This window comes from Anomaloglossus baeobatrachus, chromosome 7 (assembly GCF_048569485.1).
Source record: "Anomaloglossus baeobatrachus isolate aAnoBae1 chromosome 7, aAnoBae1.hap1, whole genome shotgun sequence".
NCBI classification, from domain to species: Eukaryota; Metazoa; Chordata; class Amphibia; order Anura; family Aromobatidae; genus Anomaloglossus; species Anomaloglossus baeobatrachus.
This window is the reverse complement of record NC_134359.1, coordinates 300,907,672-300,923,811: the sequence shown is the minus strand read 5'-3', so window position 1 is coordinate 300,923,811 and position 16,140 is coordinate 300,907,672. Positions and strand designations below refer to the sequence as shown.

The following is a 16,140-nucleotide window of genomic DNA, read 5'->3' as shown; positions in this document are numbered from 1 at the left end:
CATCCTGCAGGGGGCGCACACATGTACAGTCCATACAGGGCAGACATTACTAATCCATCCTGCAGGGGGCGCAAGCGCACACATGTACCGTCCATACAGTGCAGACATTACTAATCCATCCTGCAGGGGGCGCACACATGTACCGTCCATACAGGGCAGACATTACTAATCCATCCTGCAGGGGGCGCACACATGTACAGTCCATACAGGGCAGATATTACTAATCCATCCTGCAGGGAGCGCACACATGTACAGTCCATACAGGGCAGACATTACTAATCCATCCTGCAGGGAGCGCACACATGTACAGTCCATACAGGGCAGACATTACTAATCCATCCTGCAGGGAGCGCACACATGTACAGTCCATACAGGGCAGACATTACTAAACCATCCTGCAGGGAGCGCACACATGTACAGGGCAGACATTACTAATCCATCCTGCAGGGAGCGCACACATGTACCGTCCATACAGGGCAGACATTACTAATCCATCCTGCAGGGAGCGCACACATGTACAGTCCATACAGGGCAGACATTACTAATCCATCCTGCAGGGAGCGCACACATGTACAGTCCATACAGGGCAGACATTACTAATCCATCCTGCAGGGAGCGCACGCATGTACAGTCCATACAGGGCAGACATTACTAAACCATCCTGCAGGGAGCGCACACATGTACAGTGCATACAGGGCAGACATTACTAATCCATCCTGCAGGGAGCGCACACATGTACAGTGCATACAGGGCAGACATTACTAATCTATCCTGCAGGGAGCGCACACATGTACCGTCCATACAGGGCAGACATTACTAATCTATCCTGCAGGGAGCGCACACATGTACCGTCCATACAGGGCAGACATTACTAATCCATCCTGCAGGGAGCGCACACATGTACAGTGCATACAGGGCAGACATTACTAATCCATCCTGCAGGGAGCGCACACATGTACAGTGCATACAGGGCAGACATTGCTAATCCATCCTGCAGGGAGCGCACACATGTACAGTGCATACAGGGCAGACATTACTAATCCATCCTGCAGGGAGCGCACACATGTACAGTGCATACAGGGCAGACATTACTAATCCATCCTGCAGGGGGCCCACACATGTACATTCCATACAGGGCAGACATTACTAATCCATCCTGCAGAGGGCGCACACATGTACAGTGCATACAGGGCAGACATTACTAATCCATCCTGCAGGGGGCGCACACATGTACCGTCCATACAGGGCAGACATTACTAATCCATCCTGCAGGGAGCGCACACATGTACAGTCCATACAGGGCAGACATTACTAATCCATCCTGCAGGGACCGCACACATGTACCGTCCATACAGGGCAGACATTACTAATCCATCCTGCAGGGGGCGCACACATGTACCGTCCATACAGGGCAGACATTACTAATCCATCCTGCAGGGAGCGCACACATGTACCGTCCATACAGGGCAGACATTACTAATCCATCCTGCAGGGAGCGCACACATGTACAGTCCATACAGGGCAGACATTACTAATCCATCCTCTCGGGGGCGCACACATGTACAGTCCATACAGGGCAGACATTACTAATCCATCCTGCAGGGGGCGCACACATGTACAGTGCATACAGGGCAGACATTTCTAATTCATCCTGCAGGGAGCGCACACATGTACCGTCCATACAGGGCAGACATTACTAATCCATCCTGCAGGGGGCGCACACATGTACAGTGCATACAGGGCACACATTACTAATCCATCCTGCAGGGGGCGCACACATGTACGGTCCATACAGGGCAGATATTACTAATCCATCCTGCAGGGGGCGCACACATGTACAGTCCATACAGGGCACACATTACTAATCCATCCTGCAGGGGGCGCACACATGTACAGTGCATACAGGGCAGACATTACTAATCCATCCTGCAGGGGGCGCACACATGTACAGTCCATACAGGGCAGACATTACTAATCCATCCTGCAGGGAGCGCACACATGTACAGTGCATACAGGGCAGACATTACTAATCCATCCTGCAGGGAGCGCACACATGTACAGTCCATACAGGGCAGACATTACTAATCCATCCTGCAGGGGGCGCACACATGTACAGTGCATACAGGGCAGACATTACTAATCCATCCTGCAGGGGGCGCACACATGTACGGTCCATACAGGGCAGACATTACTAATCCATCCTGCAGGGAGCGCACACATGTACAGTGCATACAGGGCAGACATTACTAATCCATCCTGCAGGGAGCGCACACATGTACAGTGCATACAGGGCAGACATTACTAATCCATCCTGCAGGGAGCGCACACATGTACCGTCCATACAGGGCAGACATTACTAATCCATCCTGCAGGGGGCGCACACATGTACCGTCCATACAGGGCAGACATTACTAATCCATCCTGCAGGGAGCGCACACATGTACCGTCCATACAGGGCAGACATTACTAATCCATCCTGCAGGGGGCGCACACATGTACAGTCCATACAGGGCAGACATTACTAATCCATCCTGCAGGGAGTGCACACATGTACAGTGCATACAGGGCAGACATTACTAATCCATCCTGCAGGGAGCGCACACATGTACAGTGCATACAGGGCAGACATTACTAATCCATCCTGCAGGGAGCGCACACATGTACCGTCCATACAGGGCAGACATTACTAATCCATCCTGCAGGGGGCGCACACATGTACAGTCAATACAGGGCACACATTACTAATCTATCCTGCAGGGGGCGCACACATGTACCGTCCATACAGGGCAGACATTACTAATCCATCCTGCAGGGAGCGCACACATGTACCGTCCATACAGGGCAGACATTACTAATCCATCCTGCAGGGGGCGCACACATGTACAGTCCATACAGGGAAGACATTACTAATCCATCCTGCAGGGGGCGCACACATGTACAGTGCATACAGGGCACACATTACTAATCCATCCTGCAGGGGGCGCACACATGTACAGTCTATACAGGGCAGACATTACTAATCCATCCTGCAGGGAGCGCACACATGTACAGTGCATACAGGGCAGACATTACTAATCCATCCTGCAGGGAGCGCACACATGTACCGTCCATACAGGGCAGACATTACTAATCCATCCTGCAGGGGGCGCACACATGTACAGTGCATACAGGGCACACATTACTAATCCATCCTGCAGGGAGCGCACACATGTACAGTCCATACAGGGCAGACATTACTAATCCATCCTGCAGGGACCGCACACATGTACCGTCCATACAGGGCAGACATTACTAATCCATCCTGCAGGGAGCGCACACATGTACAGTCCATACAGGGCAGACATTACTAATCCATCCTGCAGGGGGCGCACACATGTACCGTCCATACAGGGCAGACATTACTAATCCATCCTGCAGGGAGCGCACACATGTACAGTCCATACAGGGCAGACATTACTAATCCATCCTGCAGGGGGCGCACACATGTACCGTCCATACAAGGCAGACATTACTAATCCATCCTGCAGGGGGCGCACACATGTACAGTCCATACAGGGCAGACATTACTAATCCATCCTGCAGGGGGCGCACACATGTACAGTGCATACAGGGCACACATTACTAATCCATCCTGCAGGGGTCGCACACATGTACGGTCCATACAGGGCAGATATTACTAATCCATCCTGCAGGGGGCGCACACATGTACAGTCCATACAGGGCACACATTACTAATCCATCCTGCAGGGGGCGCACACATGTACAGTGCATACAGGGCAGACATTACTAATCCATCCTGCAGGGGGCGCACACATGTACCGTCCATACAGGGCAGACATTACTAATCCATCCTGCAGGGAGCGCACACATGTACAGTGCATACAGGGCAGACATTACTAATCCATCCTGCAGGGGGCGCACACATGTACCGTCCATACAGGGCAGACATTACTAATCCATCCTGCAGGGGGCGCACACATGTACCGTCCATACAGGGCAGATATTACTAATCCATCCTGCAGGGGGCGCACACATGTACAGTGCATACAGGGCACACATTACTAATCTATCCTGCAGGGGGCGCACACATGTACCGTCCATACAGGGCAGACATTACTAATCCATCCTCGTGCTATGATGGATTTTTGGGTCACAGGTGATTTTCCCACCTTAGAGCAGAGTCTCTGTTTGTCCATTCACAGAATCAGGCGGTGCCAAACTACAACTCCCAGCATGCCCTGGTACGGTCAATGGTGATGATTAACCCTTTAATCACCCATTAATTCAATGGCTGCTATTAATTAAATTAATTAATAAGGGGATCCTGTGTTTTCCCCTCCCCCGAGGTGGAGCAGCCATTGCAGGTTTGGGAGCCGGACAGGTAAGAGGATAGTTTGCGTGTGGTGGTACTACAAGTATCAGCGAGGCCGTCTATAGGTGACTCTATGTCCCATCTGCTCCGTGTTTTCTAGTGAATTTTGCCGTCATCATGCCGAAGCGTCAGAACAAGGTTTCGGATCTGACGCTGGACTTAACCCCGTCCTCCCTGCATCTTCTGAAGAGGGCGCAGCTGCAACACTACTGCAAGAAAGTCGGCCTGAAAGGCGTAGGAAAGGTGAAAGGGGAGCGGGGAGGCGCAGGAAAGGTGAAAGGGGCGCAGGAAAGGTGAAAGGGGAGCGGGGAGGCGCAGGAAAGGTGAAAGGGGCGCAGGAAAGGTGAAGGGGCGCGGGGAGGCGCAGGAAAGGTGAAAGGGGAGCGGGGAGGCGCAGGAAAGGTGAAAGGGGCGCAGGAAAGGTGAAAGGGGCGCAGGAAAGGTGAAGGGGTGCGGGGAGGCGCAGGAAAGGTGAAAGGGGCGCAGGAAAGGTGAAGGGGCGCGGGGAGGCGCAGGAAAGGTGAAAGGGGCGCAGGAAAGGTGAAGGGGCGCGGGGAGGCGCAGGAAAGGTGAAAGGGGAGCGGGGAGGCGCAGGAAAGGTGAAAGGGGCGCAGGAAAGGTGAAAGGGGCGCAGGAAAGGTGAAGGGGTGCGGGGAGGCGCAGGAAAGGTGAAAGGGGCGCAGGAAAGGTGAAGGGGCGCGGGGAGGCGCAGGAAAGGTGAAAGGGGCGCAGGAAAGGTGAAGGGGCGCGGGGAGGCGCAGGAAAGGTGAAAGGGGCGCAGGAAAGGTGAAGGGGCGCGGGGAGGCGCAGGAAAGGTGAAAGGGGCGCAGGAAAGGTGAAGGGGCGCGGGGAGGCGCAGGAAAGGTGAAGGGGCGCGGGGAGGCGCAGGAAAGGTGAAAGGGGCGCAGGAAAGGTGAAGGGGCGCGGGGAGGCGCAGGAAAGGTGAAAGGGGCGCAGGAAAGGTGAAGGGGCGCGGGGAGGCGCAGGAAAGGTGAAAGGGGCGCAGGAAAGGTGAAGGGGCGCGGGGAGGCGCAGGAAAGGTGAAAGGGGCGCAGGAAAGGTGAAGGGGCGCGGGGAGGCGCAGGAAAGGTGAAGGGGCGCGGGGAGGCGCAGGAAAGGTGAAAGGGGCGCAGGAAAGGTGAAGGGGCGCGGGGAGGCGCAGGAAAGGTGAAAGGGGCGCAGGAAAGGTGAAGGGGCGCGGGGAGGCGCAGGAAAGGTGAAAGGGGCGCAGGAAAGGTGAAGGGGCGCGGGGAGGCGCAGGAAAGGTGAAAGGGGCGCAGGAAAGGTGAAGGGGCGCGGGGAGGCGCAGGAAAGGTGAAAGGGGCGCAGGAAAGGTGAAGGGGCGCGGGGAGGCGCAGGAAAGGTGAAAGGGGCGCAGGAAAGGTGAAGGGGCGCGGGGAGGCGCAGGAAAGGTGAAAGGGGCGCAGGAAAGGTGAAGGGGCGCGGGGAGGCGCAGGAAAGGTGAAAGGGGCGCAGGAAAGGTGAAGGGGCGCGGGGAGGCGCAGGAAAGGTGAAAGGGGCGCAGGAAAGGTGAAGGGGCGCGGGGAGGCGCAGGAAAGGTGAAAGGGGCGCAGGAAAGGTGAAGGGGCGCGGGGAGGCGCAGGAAAGGTGAAAGGGGCGCAGGAAAGGTGAAGGGGCGCGGGGAGGCGCAGGAAAGGTGAAAGGGGCGCAGGAAAGGTGAAGGGGCGCGGGGAGGCGCAGGAAAGGTGAAAGGGGCGCAGGAAAGGTGAAGGGGCGCGGGGAGGCGCAGGAAAGGTGAAAGGGGCGCAGGAAAGGTGAAGGGGCGCGGGGAGGCGCAGGAAAGGTGAAAGGGGCGCAGGAAAGGTGAAGGGGCGCGGGGAGGCGCAGGAAAGGTGAAAGGGGCGCAGGAAAGGTGAAGGGGCGCGGGGAGGCGCAGGAAAGGTGAAAGGGGCGCAGGAAAGGTGAAGGGGCGCGGGGAGGCGCAGGAAAGGTGAAAGGGGCGCAGGAAAGGTGAAGGGGCGCGGGGAGGCGCAGGAAAGGTGAAAGGGGCGCAGGAAAGGTGAAGGGGCGCGGGGAGGCGCAGGAAAGGTGAAAGGGGCGAAGGAAAGGTGAAGGGGCGCGGGGAGGCGCAGGAAAGGTGAAAGGGGCGCAGGAAAGGTGAAGGGGCGCGGGGAGGCGCAGGAAAGGTGAAAGGGGCGAAGGAAAGGTGAAGGGGCGCGGGGAGGCGCAGGAAAGGTGAAAGGGGCGCAGGAAAGGTGAAGGGGCGCGGGGAGGCGCAGGAAAGGTGAAAGGGGCGCAGGAAAGGTGAAGGGGCGCGGGGAGGCGCAGGAAAGGTGAAAGGGGCGCAGGAAAGGTGAAGGGGCGCGGGGAGGCGCAGGAAAGGTGAAAGGGGCGCAGGAAAGGTGAAGGGGCGCGGGGAGGCGCAGGAAAGGTGAAAGGGGCGCAGGAAAGGTGAAGGGGCGCGGGGAGGCGCAGGAAAGGTGAAAGGGGCGCAGGAAAGGTGAAGGGGCGCGGGGAGGCGCAGGAAAGGTGAAAGGGGCGCAGGAAAGGTGAAGGGGCGCGGGGAGGCGCAGGAAAGGTGAAAGGGGCGCAGGAAAGGTGAAGGGGCGCGGGGAGGCGCAGGAAAGGTGAAAGGGGCGCAGGAAAGGTGAAGGGGCGCGGGGAGGCGCAGGAAAGGTGAAAGGGGCGCAGGAAAGGTGAAGGGGCGCGGGGAGGCGCAGGAAAGGTGAAAGGGGCGCAGGAAAGGTGAAGGGGCGCGGGGAGGCGCAGGAAAGGTGAAAGGGGCGCAGGAAAGGTGAAGGGGCGCGGGGAGGCGCAGGAAAGGTGAAAGGGGCGCAGGAAAGGTGAAGGGGCGCGGGGAGGCGCAGGAAAGGTGAAAGGGGCGCAGGAAAGGTGAAGGGGCGCGGGGAGGCGCAGGAAAGGTGAAAGGGGCGCAGGAAAGGTGAAGGGGCGCGGGGAGGCGCAGCGTGAGCGATACGGGGGGCAAGTGGTCATTGTCCACTGTCATAGAGGCGGGGCTAGGCAGGATATAAGCACCGCCCCCTGTGGGGCACAGTTCTGGCCAGCATTACATGGTTAATATTTGGGCAGTCGTATAAAGTATCAAGCTGCATAATGTAAATACGAGGGGTCGGCTCCAACGTGACCCCCAAACACACGTATCATGTAAGAAATGTGCTGTCTGTGCCGCACAGCCTAACCCTCTCCTCCCCGCAGAACACAGAACTCATCCAAAGGCTGCAGGAGCACCTCAAGAAGGCGGAGAGCGGTGGGCAGGCGAGTAACTGTGGGCGGACCACCGAGAAAAACCAGCTCATTACTGATTAAATGGTGCCTCAAAATACACCAAGTGACCCCCAATCACTGAGCTGCTCCCACACCAGGGTGCAAATGTACCCCCCGACTCAGCTGCTCTTTCTCCTTGGCCGTACCCCCACTCCCATTTATCTTTCTCTCTCCTCGGCTGTACCCCCCCCCCACCCCCGTGCCTGTTTCTCTTTCCTTGGGTGTACCCCCTCATTTCTCTCTCCCTCCCTCCCATTTTTCTAGTCAACCTTCTCCCCCGTTTCTCACTCCCCCTCTCTTTTTTTTTTTTCCTCTGGTGTACCCCCAGTTTCCCTTTACTCTGGTGCACCCCCCCACCCGGTTTCTCGGTTCTCTCTTTCCTCAGGTATACCCACCCCCGTCTCTCTTTCGTCGGGTGTACCCCCCCCCCCCCCCGTTTCTCTCTTCTGGGGTGGACCCCCCCCCCCGTTTCTCTCTTCTGGGGTGGATGCCCCCCCCGTTTCTCTCTTCTGGGGTGGAGGCCCCCCCCCCCCCGTTTCTCTCTTCTGGGGTGGACGCCCCCCCCCCCCCCGTTTCTCTCTTCTGGGGTGGACGCCCCCCCCCCCCCGTTTCTCTCTTCTGGGGTGGACGCCCCACCCCCCCCCCGTTTCTCTCTATTCTCGGGTGTACTCCCCCCGTTTCTCTCTATTCTCGGGTGTACACCCCCCGTTTTTCTCTATTCTCGGGTGTACACCCCCCCTCCCCCCGTTTCTCTCTATTCTCGGGTGTACTCCCCCCGTTTTTCTCTATTCTCGGGTGTACACCCCCCCCTCCCCCGTTTCTCTCTTCTTCTGGGGTGGACGCCCCCCCGTTTCTCTCTTCTTCTGGGGTGGACGCCCCCCCCCCGTTTCTCTCTCCTTCTGGGGTGGACGCCCCCCCCCGTTTCTCTCTTTTGGGGTGGACGCCCCCCCCGTTTCTCTCTTTTGGGGTGGACGCCCCCCCCCCGTTTCTCTCTTCTTCTGGGGTGGACGCCCCCCCCCGTTTCTCTCTTTTGGGGTGGACGCCCCCCCCGTTTCTCTCTTTTGGGGTGGACGCCCCCCCCGTTTCTCTCTTTTGGGGTGGACGCCCCCCCCGTTTCTCTCTTTTGGGGTGGACGCCCCCCCCGTTTCTCTCTTTTGGGGTGGACGCCCCCCCCCGTTTCTCTCTTTTGGGGTGGACGCCCCCCCCCGTTTCTCTCTTTTGGGGTGGACGCCCCCCCCCCCCCGTTTCTCTCTTTTGGGGTGGACGCCCCCCCCCCCCCCCGTTTCTCTCTTTTGGGGTGGACGCCCCCCCCCCCCCGTTTCTCTCTTCTGGGGTGGACGCCCCCCCGTTTCTCTCTTCTGGGGTGGACGCCCCCCCGTTTCTCTCTTCTGGGGTGGACGCCCCCCCGTTTCTCTCTTCTGGGGTGGACGCCCCCCCGTTTCTCTCTTCTGGGGTGGACGCCCCCCCGTTTCTCTCTTCTGGGGTGGACGCCCCCCCGTTTCTCTCTTCTGGGGTGGACGCCCCCCCGTTTCTCTCTTCTGGGGTGGACGCCCCCCCGTTTCTCTCTTCTGGGGTGGACGCCCCCCCGTTTCTCTCTTCTGGGGTGGACGCCCCCCCGTTTCTCTCCTCTGGGGTGGACGCCCCCCCGTTTCTCTCCTCTGGGGTGGACGCCCCCCCGTTTCTCTCCTCTGGGGTGGACGCCCCCCCGTTTCTCTCCTCTGGGGTGGACGCCCCCCCGTTTCTCTCCTCTGGGGTGGACGCCCCCCCGTTTCTCTCCTCTGGGGTGGACGCCCCCCCGTTTCTCTCCTCTGGGGTGGACGCCCCCCCGTTTCTCTCCTCTGGGGTGGACGCCCCCCCGTTTCTCTCCTCTGGGGTGGACGCCCCCCCGTTTCTCTCCTCTGGGGTGGACGCCCCCCCGTTTCTCTCCTCTGGGGTGGACGCCCCCCCGTTTCTCTCCTCTGGGGTGGACGCCCCCCCGTTTCTCTCCTCTGGGGTGGACGCCCCCCCGTTTCTCTCCTCTGGGGTGGACGCCCCCCCGTTTCTCTCCTCTGGGGTGGACGCCCCCCCGTTTTTCTCTATTCTCGGGTGTACACCCCCCGTTTTTCTCTATTCTCGGGTGTACACCCCCCGTTTCTCTCTATTCTCGGGTGTACACCCCCCGTTTTTCTCTATTCTCGGGTGTACACCCCCCCTCCCCCCGTTTCTCTCTATTCTCGGGTGTACTCCCCCCGTTTTTCTCTATTCTCGGGTGTACACCCCCCGTTTTTCTCTATTCTCGGGTGTACACCCTCCCTCCCCCCGTTTCTCTCTATTCTCGGGTGTACACCCCCCCCCTCCCCCCGTTTCTCTCTATTCTCGGGTGTACTCCCCCCGTTTCTCTCTATTCTCGGGTGTACACCCCCCCTCCCCCGTTTTTCTCTATTCTCGGGTGTACACCCCCCCTCCCCCCGTTTCTCTCTATTCTCGGGTGTACTCCCCCCGTTTCTCTCTATTCTCGGGTGTACACCCCCCCCTCCCCCCGTTTCTCTCTATTCTCGGGTGTACACCCTCCCTCCCCCCGTTTTTCTCTATTCTCGGGTGTACACCCCCCTCCCCCCGTTTCTCTCTATTCTCGGGTGTACACCCCCCCTCCCCCCGTTTCTCTCTATTCTCGGGTGTACACCCCCCCTCCCCCCGTTTCTCTCTATTCTCGGGTGTACACCCCCCCTCCCCCCGTTTCTCTCTATTCTCGGGTGTACACCCCCCCCTCCCCCCGTTTCTCTCTATTCTCGGGTGTACACCCCCCCCTCCCCCCGTTTCTCTCTATTCTCGGGTGTACACCCCCCCTCCCCCCGTTTCTCTCTATTCTCGGGTGTACACCCCCCCTCCCCCCGTTTCTCTATTCTCGGGTGTACACCCCCCCCCCTCCCCCCGTTTCTCTCTATTCTCGGGTGTACACCCCCCCCCCTCCCCCCGTTTCTCTCTATTCTCGGGTGTACACCCCCCCTCCCCCCGTTTCTCTCTATTCTCGGGTGTACACCCCCCCCTCCCCCCGTTTCTCTCTATTCTCGGGTGTACACCCCCCCTCCCCCCGTTTCTCTCTATTCTCGGGTGTACACCCCCCCTCCCCCCGTTTCTCTCTATTCTCGGGTGTACACCCCCCCTCCCCCCGTTTCTCTCTATTCTCGGGTGTACACCCCCCCTCCCCCCGTTTCTCTCTATTCTCGGGTGTACACCCCCCCTCCCCCCGTTTTTCTCTATTCTCGGGTGTACACCCCCCCCCTCCCCCCGTTTTTCTCTATTCTCGGGTGTACACCCCCCCCCCCCCCGTTTCTCTCTATTCTCGGGTGTACACCCCCCCTCCCCCCGTTTCTCTATTCTCGGGTGTACACCCCCCCCCCCCCCGTTTCTCTCTTTTCTCGGGTGTACACCCCCCTCCTCCCCCCGTTTCTCTCTATTCTCGGGTGTACACCCCCCCTCCCCCCGTTTCTCTATTCTCGGGTGTACACCCCCCCCCCCCCCCGTTTTTCTCTATTCTCGGGTGTACACCCCCCCCCTCCCCCCGTTTCTCTCTATTCTCGGGTGTACACCCCCCCTCCCCCCGTTTCTCTATTCTCGGGTGTACACCCCCCCTCCCCCCGTTTCTCTATTCTCGGGTGTACACCCCCCCCCCCCCCGTTTTTCTCTATTCTCGGGTGTACACCCCCCCTCCCCCCGTTTCTCTCTATTCTCGGGTGTACACCCCCACTCCCCCCGTTTCTCTCTATTCTCGGGTGTACACCCCCCCCCCCCCGTTTCTCTCTATTCTCGGGTGTACCCCCCCCCCCCCGTTTCTCCCCCACCTCGTGTTGTGTGTGAATGTGACGTTTCTTGCACAGAATTCTCCGCGGACGCCTCCTCCGGACAAACGGGACGTGACACCGGAAGCGCCGGCAGGTGAGACCCTCTGACAGCTTTTACCTGGGGTGCGCGGCTTCCCAGCTCTGACCGGGTTAACGTCTCCGCAGGGTCACGTGACTGTGATCCACCAATGAATCGCGTGGTCTCCGCCCAGCACACTGTTCCCCTCCTGACCACGCCCTCTCTGACTAGCTAACTGCAGCCAATCAGTGTACAGAATGACGTCAGCCGTGTGATTGCAGAGCCGTTGCTGGGGTAACGCAGAGGGATGTTGTAGTGACGCTAAACGTGTTTTGCGCGCAGGATTCATAGTCACGTGACCTCCATTAGATTTACAGCCTGTGCGTCACATGACCTTTATCATGTGTATATATATATATATATATATATATATATATATATATATATATATATATATATATATATATATTATATATATATATATATATATATATATATATATTTTTTTTTTTTTTTGTTTTTTAAATGTCACATGACCTCGGGGGAGCCTTAACATTGGCTATGTCCCAGTTTTTCCATATAATGGTGTTTGCCGTCTTGTGTTGCAGGGGGCCGGGGCTGGTGTGTGATCCATGGACAGGAGCTGACGATTGCTCTCTGGTATCAGCTGTCTCTGCGCTGTGGACGCGCCTGTGTGACCCTCCGCGGCTCGTACATCCCCCTGCACCTCGCCCCTTCCTCTGTGCCCACCCCCCCGGGGCTCCCCGACAACCTCATCTGTGAGGAATGCATGTCCAGGTGAGGGGCGCCGGATCACAGGACGTGGGGGGCACAGCTGAGGGGCCAGACCACTCCACATCCTGTCAGTTTGTTACAATGTATCAGTGCAGGAAAGTTTCCATTCACTGACAGCAGACAGAGATCTTCAGCTAAAGAAGGATTGAAGTCTGATAGAAAGTTGCAGAATCCTCTGTCTCCTCATATTGTGCCGCTCTATTCCAGAAACCAGGAGAAGGACGACCATCTCCACCAGAAGTCAGCGATGCAAGGTACTTGCTCCGCGCTCCGCACAGACGCTGGGGGTGCCTCCGTCGGTCTGCACAGACGCTGGGGGTGCCTCCGTCGGTCCGCGCTCCGTACAGCCGCTGGGGCGCCTCCGTCGGTCTGCACAGACGCTGGGGCGCCTCCGCCGGTCTGCACAGACGCTGGGGGTGTCTCCGCCAGGGTCCGCGCTCCGTGCAGACGCTGGGGTTCCCCCCTCACCCCTCCCCGGTCCCACAATCTGTGTGTGTAAATATTTGTATCTGAAGAAGTGGAATCACCCGAAACACAGTAAAGCTTCCCCGTTTTGTAGTTACAGCCTGCGCTGGAGACGCTGATAGGAATTATTTGATGATTTTTATGCAAATGACACAACCCGTTCCCCGCTCCTCTAGGCGGCCTCGCCGTGCTCACGCGTCAGTATACCGGGGGATCAGGCAGGAAGTAACAGTCATTTCTACTTTCAGATAAATCTTTCCCTGACACCATCCTGCAGAAGTCCAGAGCTGCTAGGTGAGTGCCGCCTCTCTCCCCCGCACCCCTCTGTGTACAAACACCTCACCTGCGCTGCTTCTACCTCTCTCTGCAGAGCATCTCGCTCCTGTAAAAGGTCCGGACGATTCCAGCCTCAAGAAGATCCAGAGTATGCCCGCAGGGTAAGGATCAACTACATACAGATATATACAGCCACCACTAGGGGGAGCTCACTATATACAGATTTATACAGCCACCACTAGGGGGAGCTCACTACATACAGATTTATACAGCCACCACTAGAGGGAGCTCACTACATACATATTTATACAGCCACCACTAGAGGGAGCTCACTATATACAGATTTATACAGCCACCACTAGAGGGAGCTCACTATATACAGATTTATACAGCCACCACTAGAGGGAGCTCACTATATACAGATTTATACAGCCACCACTAGAGGGTGCTCACTGCCTACAGATTTACACAGCCACCAGTAGAGGGAGCTCACTACATACAGATTTATACAGTCACCACTAGAGGGAGCTCACTACATACAGATTTATACAGCCACCACTAGAGAGCTCACTACATACAGATTTATACAGCCACCACTAGAGGGAGCTCACTGTATACAGATTTATACAGCCACCACTAGAGGAAGCTAACTACATACAGATTTATACAGCCACCACTAGAGGGAGCTCACTACATACAGATTTATACAGCCACCACTAGAGGGAACTCACTACATACAGATATATACATCCACCACTAGAGGGAGCTCACTACATACAGATATATACAGCCACCACTAGAGGGAGCTCACTACATACAGATTTATACAGCCACCACTAGGGGGAGCTCACTACATACAGATTTATACAGTCACCACTAGGGGGAGCTCACTACATACAGATTTATACAGCCACCACTAGAGGGAGCTCACTACATACAGATTTATACAGCCACCACTAGAGGGAGCTCACTACATACAGATTTATACAGCCACCACTAGAGGGAGCTCACTACATACAGATTTATACAGACACCACTAGAGGGAGCTCACTACATACAGATTTATACAGCCACCACTAGAGGGAGCTCACTACATACAGATTTATACAGTCACCACTAGGGGGAGCGCACTACATACAGATTTATACAGCCACCACTAGAGGGAGCTCACTACATACAGATTTATACAGTCACCACTAGAGGGAGCTCACTACATACAGATTTATACAGTCGCCACTAGGGGGAGCTCACTACATACAGATTTATACAGCCACCACTAGAGGGAGCTCACTACATACAGATTTTGTTCCGTCCTATAACCAGCTCTTGTCTTTCAGGTGGACGAGCTTCTCAATCAGATGGCATCTGGACAGGTGGATTCCCAGAAAGTCCTGCAGTCCATCCGTCCGGCCGTCATCCATTCTCCTCTTGGGAAGCAGGAACAGAGCCCCTTCCCCATTATGCCCTAAACGATCCCTGGAAGGGGGTCAGTCTTAATGCAACATAATTCATGTATTTATATTTTTTTTAACCTATCCGCCATTTTACTATTTTTAATGTATTTGTACATAAAGTGGTAAATAAACGAGTCATGGAATTGTTATAGTCAGCTGCTGTAATATGTGAAGTGGTGCAGGCGCCCCCATCCATGACTGTGGCCAGTGTCCGTCACTACAGGTCACAGCTGCACCATACCTATCAAATGGCCCCTGACGTACACGTTGGAAAGAGGTGACTTATGCTCCACCCACTATGCGCCAGATGGTCACATGATGTCTTCTGATTGGCTCTGTAGTTCATTGCTTCTCTAGCACAGCGCCATACTCCGGTTGTGGCTGCGCTCGGAACTGCAACTTTCACTTTTTTTTTACAAAAAAACAAAAACACAATTTATTTTTTTTTTTACAAATCTCGCTCTTTATTGCCTGAAAATAAAGCCAGTTTGAGAAGCGGAGCTGGAAGTGACACAGACGGCCAGCACGGAGGGAGATTTCAAGCATTTCTCAATGCGCCGTGGCGGCCATGTTTAAATCTCCCGGACAAAAGTGAAATTAAACTGATGAAGGAAAAGAGAGACAGACAGAAGTTGTGACGGGCACCGGAGCCATCACTCTGATCCCCTCCGGAACGGCGAGAACAGCGGCGGCGCTGCGGGGAGGTAACGGGGGCAGGTGAAGAAATCTGGACCCCTGGGCGCTGGAGTATTCTATGGCGACATGAGCAGCTCCCGCTAGAGCACAGACATTGCAGTAATACTTTGGCACAAATGACATTTACAAGGGGTGGGCGGTCACATCATGGGTTAATGGAAGATGGTGGCGGGTGGGGGTGAAGGCACAGAGTTTTAAACAGACGAGTCACCTGACACTAATAATAATAAAGCGCTTCTGGGCGGCCATTTTCTTGGAGACCAAGACACAAAAGTTTTGAGAATTCAAATAAATCCCTGATTTTTTTTTTTTTACATTTCTACATTTTTTTTTTATTATTTAGTAAAAAGGGGCTCATTCAAAACAGGCACGAAATAAAAACGGTTCCCGATGAACGCGGCCATTAACAAAAAAAAAAAATCGGAACAAAGTATTTTACAACCACGATAATTTAGCGCATGAGGAGTAAGAAGCGTGACGAGACGATACGAAAGAAAGGTGGGCTATAATACAGGATCTCGCTCGTGTGCTATTACAGGGAGCCTGCCAGCGATTGCGGTCACCCCCAAGATGGCGGCCCATGGGCGCAGTTCAAAGCCCCTTCCCCTCCCCCCTCCCTAAGTGTTTAGAACTCTGTGGGTGATGGTGACAGGTCACATGATGGACGATCGATCGCAGGGTGAGGGGCTGTGCAGCTTGTGATTGCAATCTGGAAAGTAAGACCCTCGATCTGTGCAGAATTGGATATATCCCTCCTCGTGTATACCCCCACCCGCCCATAGTCGTACCCACAATGACACCCATCTTCAGATCGACACTTCATATTCCCGGGTATCCTAGAAGAGACAGAGAAGTCACTAAATACGGGGCGCAGCGCCCCACGGGCTGACCACAGGCTCCTGAAGGGCGGTGGATACAGTGGAGGGTCGTACAGTAATGGCCCGTACCGCCGGTCAGGAGTCTGGGAAAGCCGGGTGACTACTGATCCCCCCCCAC

At 56.3% G+C, this 16,140-nt stretch overlaps 3 protein-coding genes across 8 annotated transcripts in view; 1 reads left to right on the top strand and 2 right to left on the bottom strand.

The window, feature by feature from the left end:
- The window catches only part of LOC142245670 (dual specificity protein phosphatase 14-like), a 54,990-nt gene extending 43,351 nt beyond the window's left edge, over window positions 1-11,639 (bottom strand). For 3 of the 6 annotated variants that reach the window (XM_075318577.1, XM_075318579.1, XM_075318583.1), the window contains exon 1: window positions 11,558-11,639. The gene's annotated coding sequence lies outside the window, so the exon portion shown is untranslated. The other 3 variants (XM_075318581.1, XM_075318582.1, XM_075318580.1) reach the window with 3 other exon arrangements.
- Window positions 1-14,583, top strand: part of LOC142245669 (uncharacterized) — a 51,620-nt gene extending 37,037 nt beyond the window's left edge. The window contains exons 2-9 of the mRNA XM_075318575.1: window positions 4,473-4,615; window positions 7,550-7,609; window positions 11,476-11,533; window positions 12,067-12,256; window positions 12,461-12,507; window positions 12,967-13,012; window positions 13,089-13,155; window positions 14,332-14,583. Of these exons, the coding sequence (XP_075174690.1) occupies window positions 4,473-4,615; window positions 7,550-7,609; window positions 11,476-11,533; window positions 12,067-12,256; window positions 12,461-12,507; window positions 12,967-13,012; window positions 13,089-13,155; window positions 14,332-14,463 (743 nt within the window). The 3' untranslated portion in view covers window positions 14,464-14,583. The remainder of the gene's footprint in view (window positions 1-4,472; window positions 4,616-7,549; window positions 7,610-11,475; window positions 11,534-12,066; window positions 12,257-12,460; window positions 12,508-12,966; window positions 13,013-13,088; window positions 13,156-14,331) is intronic.
- A 300-nt stretch (window positions 14,584-14,883) lies between these two features.
- The window catches only part of SEZ6L2 (seizure related 6 homolog like 2), a 47,501-nt gene continuing 46,244 nt past the window's right edge, over window positions 14,884-16,140 (bottom strand). The window contains exon 18 of the mRNA XM_075318574.1: window positions 14,884-15,980. Coding sequence (XP_075174689.1) covers window positions 15,951-15,980 — 30 coding nt within the window. The 3' untranslated portion in view covers window positions 14,884-15,950. The remainder of the gene's footprint in view (window positions 15,981-16,140) is intronic.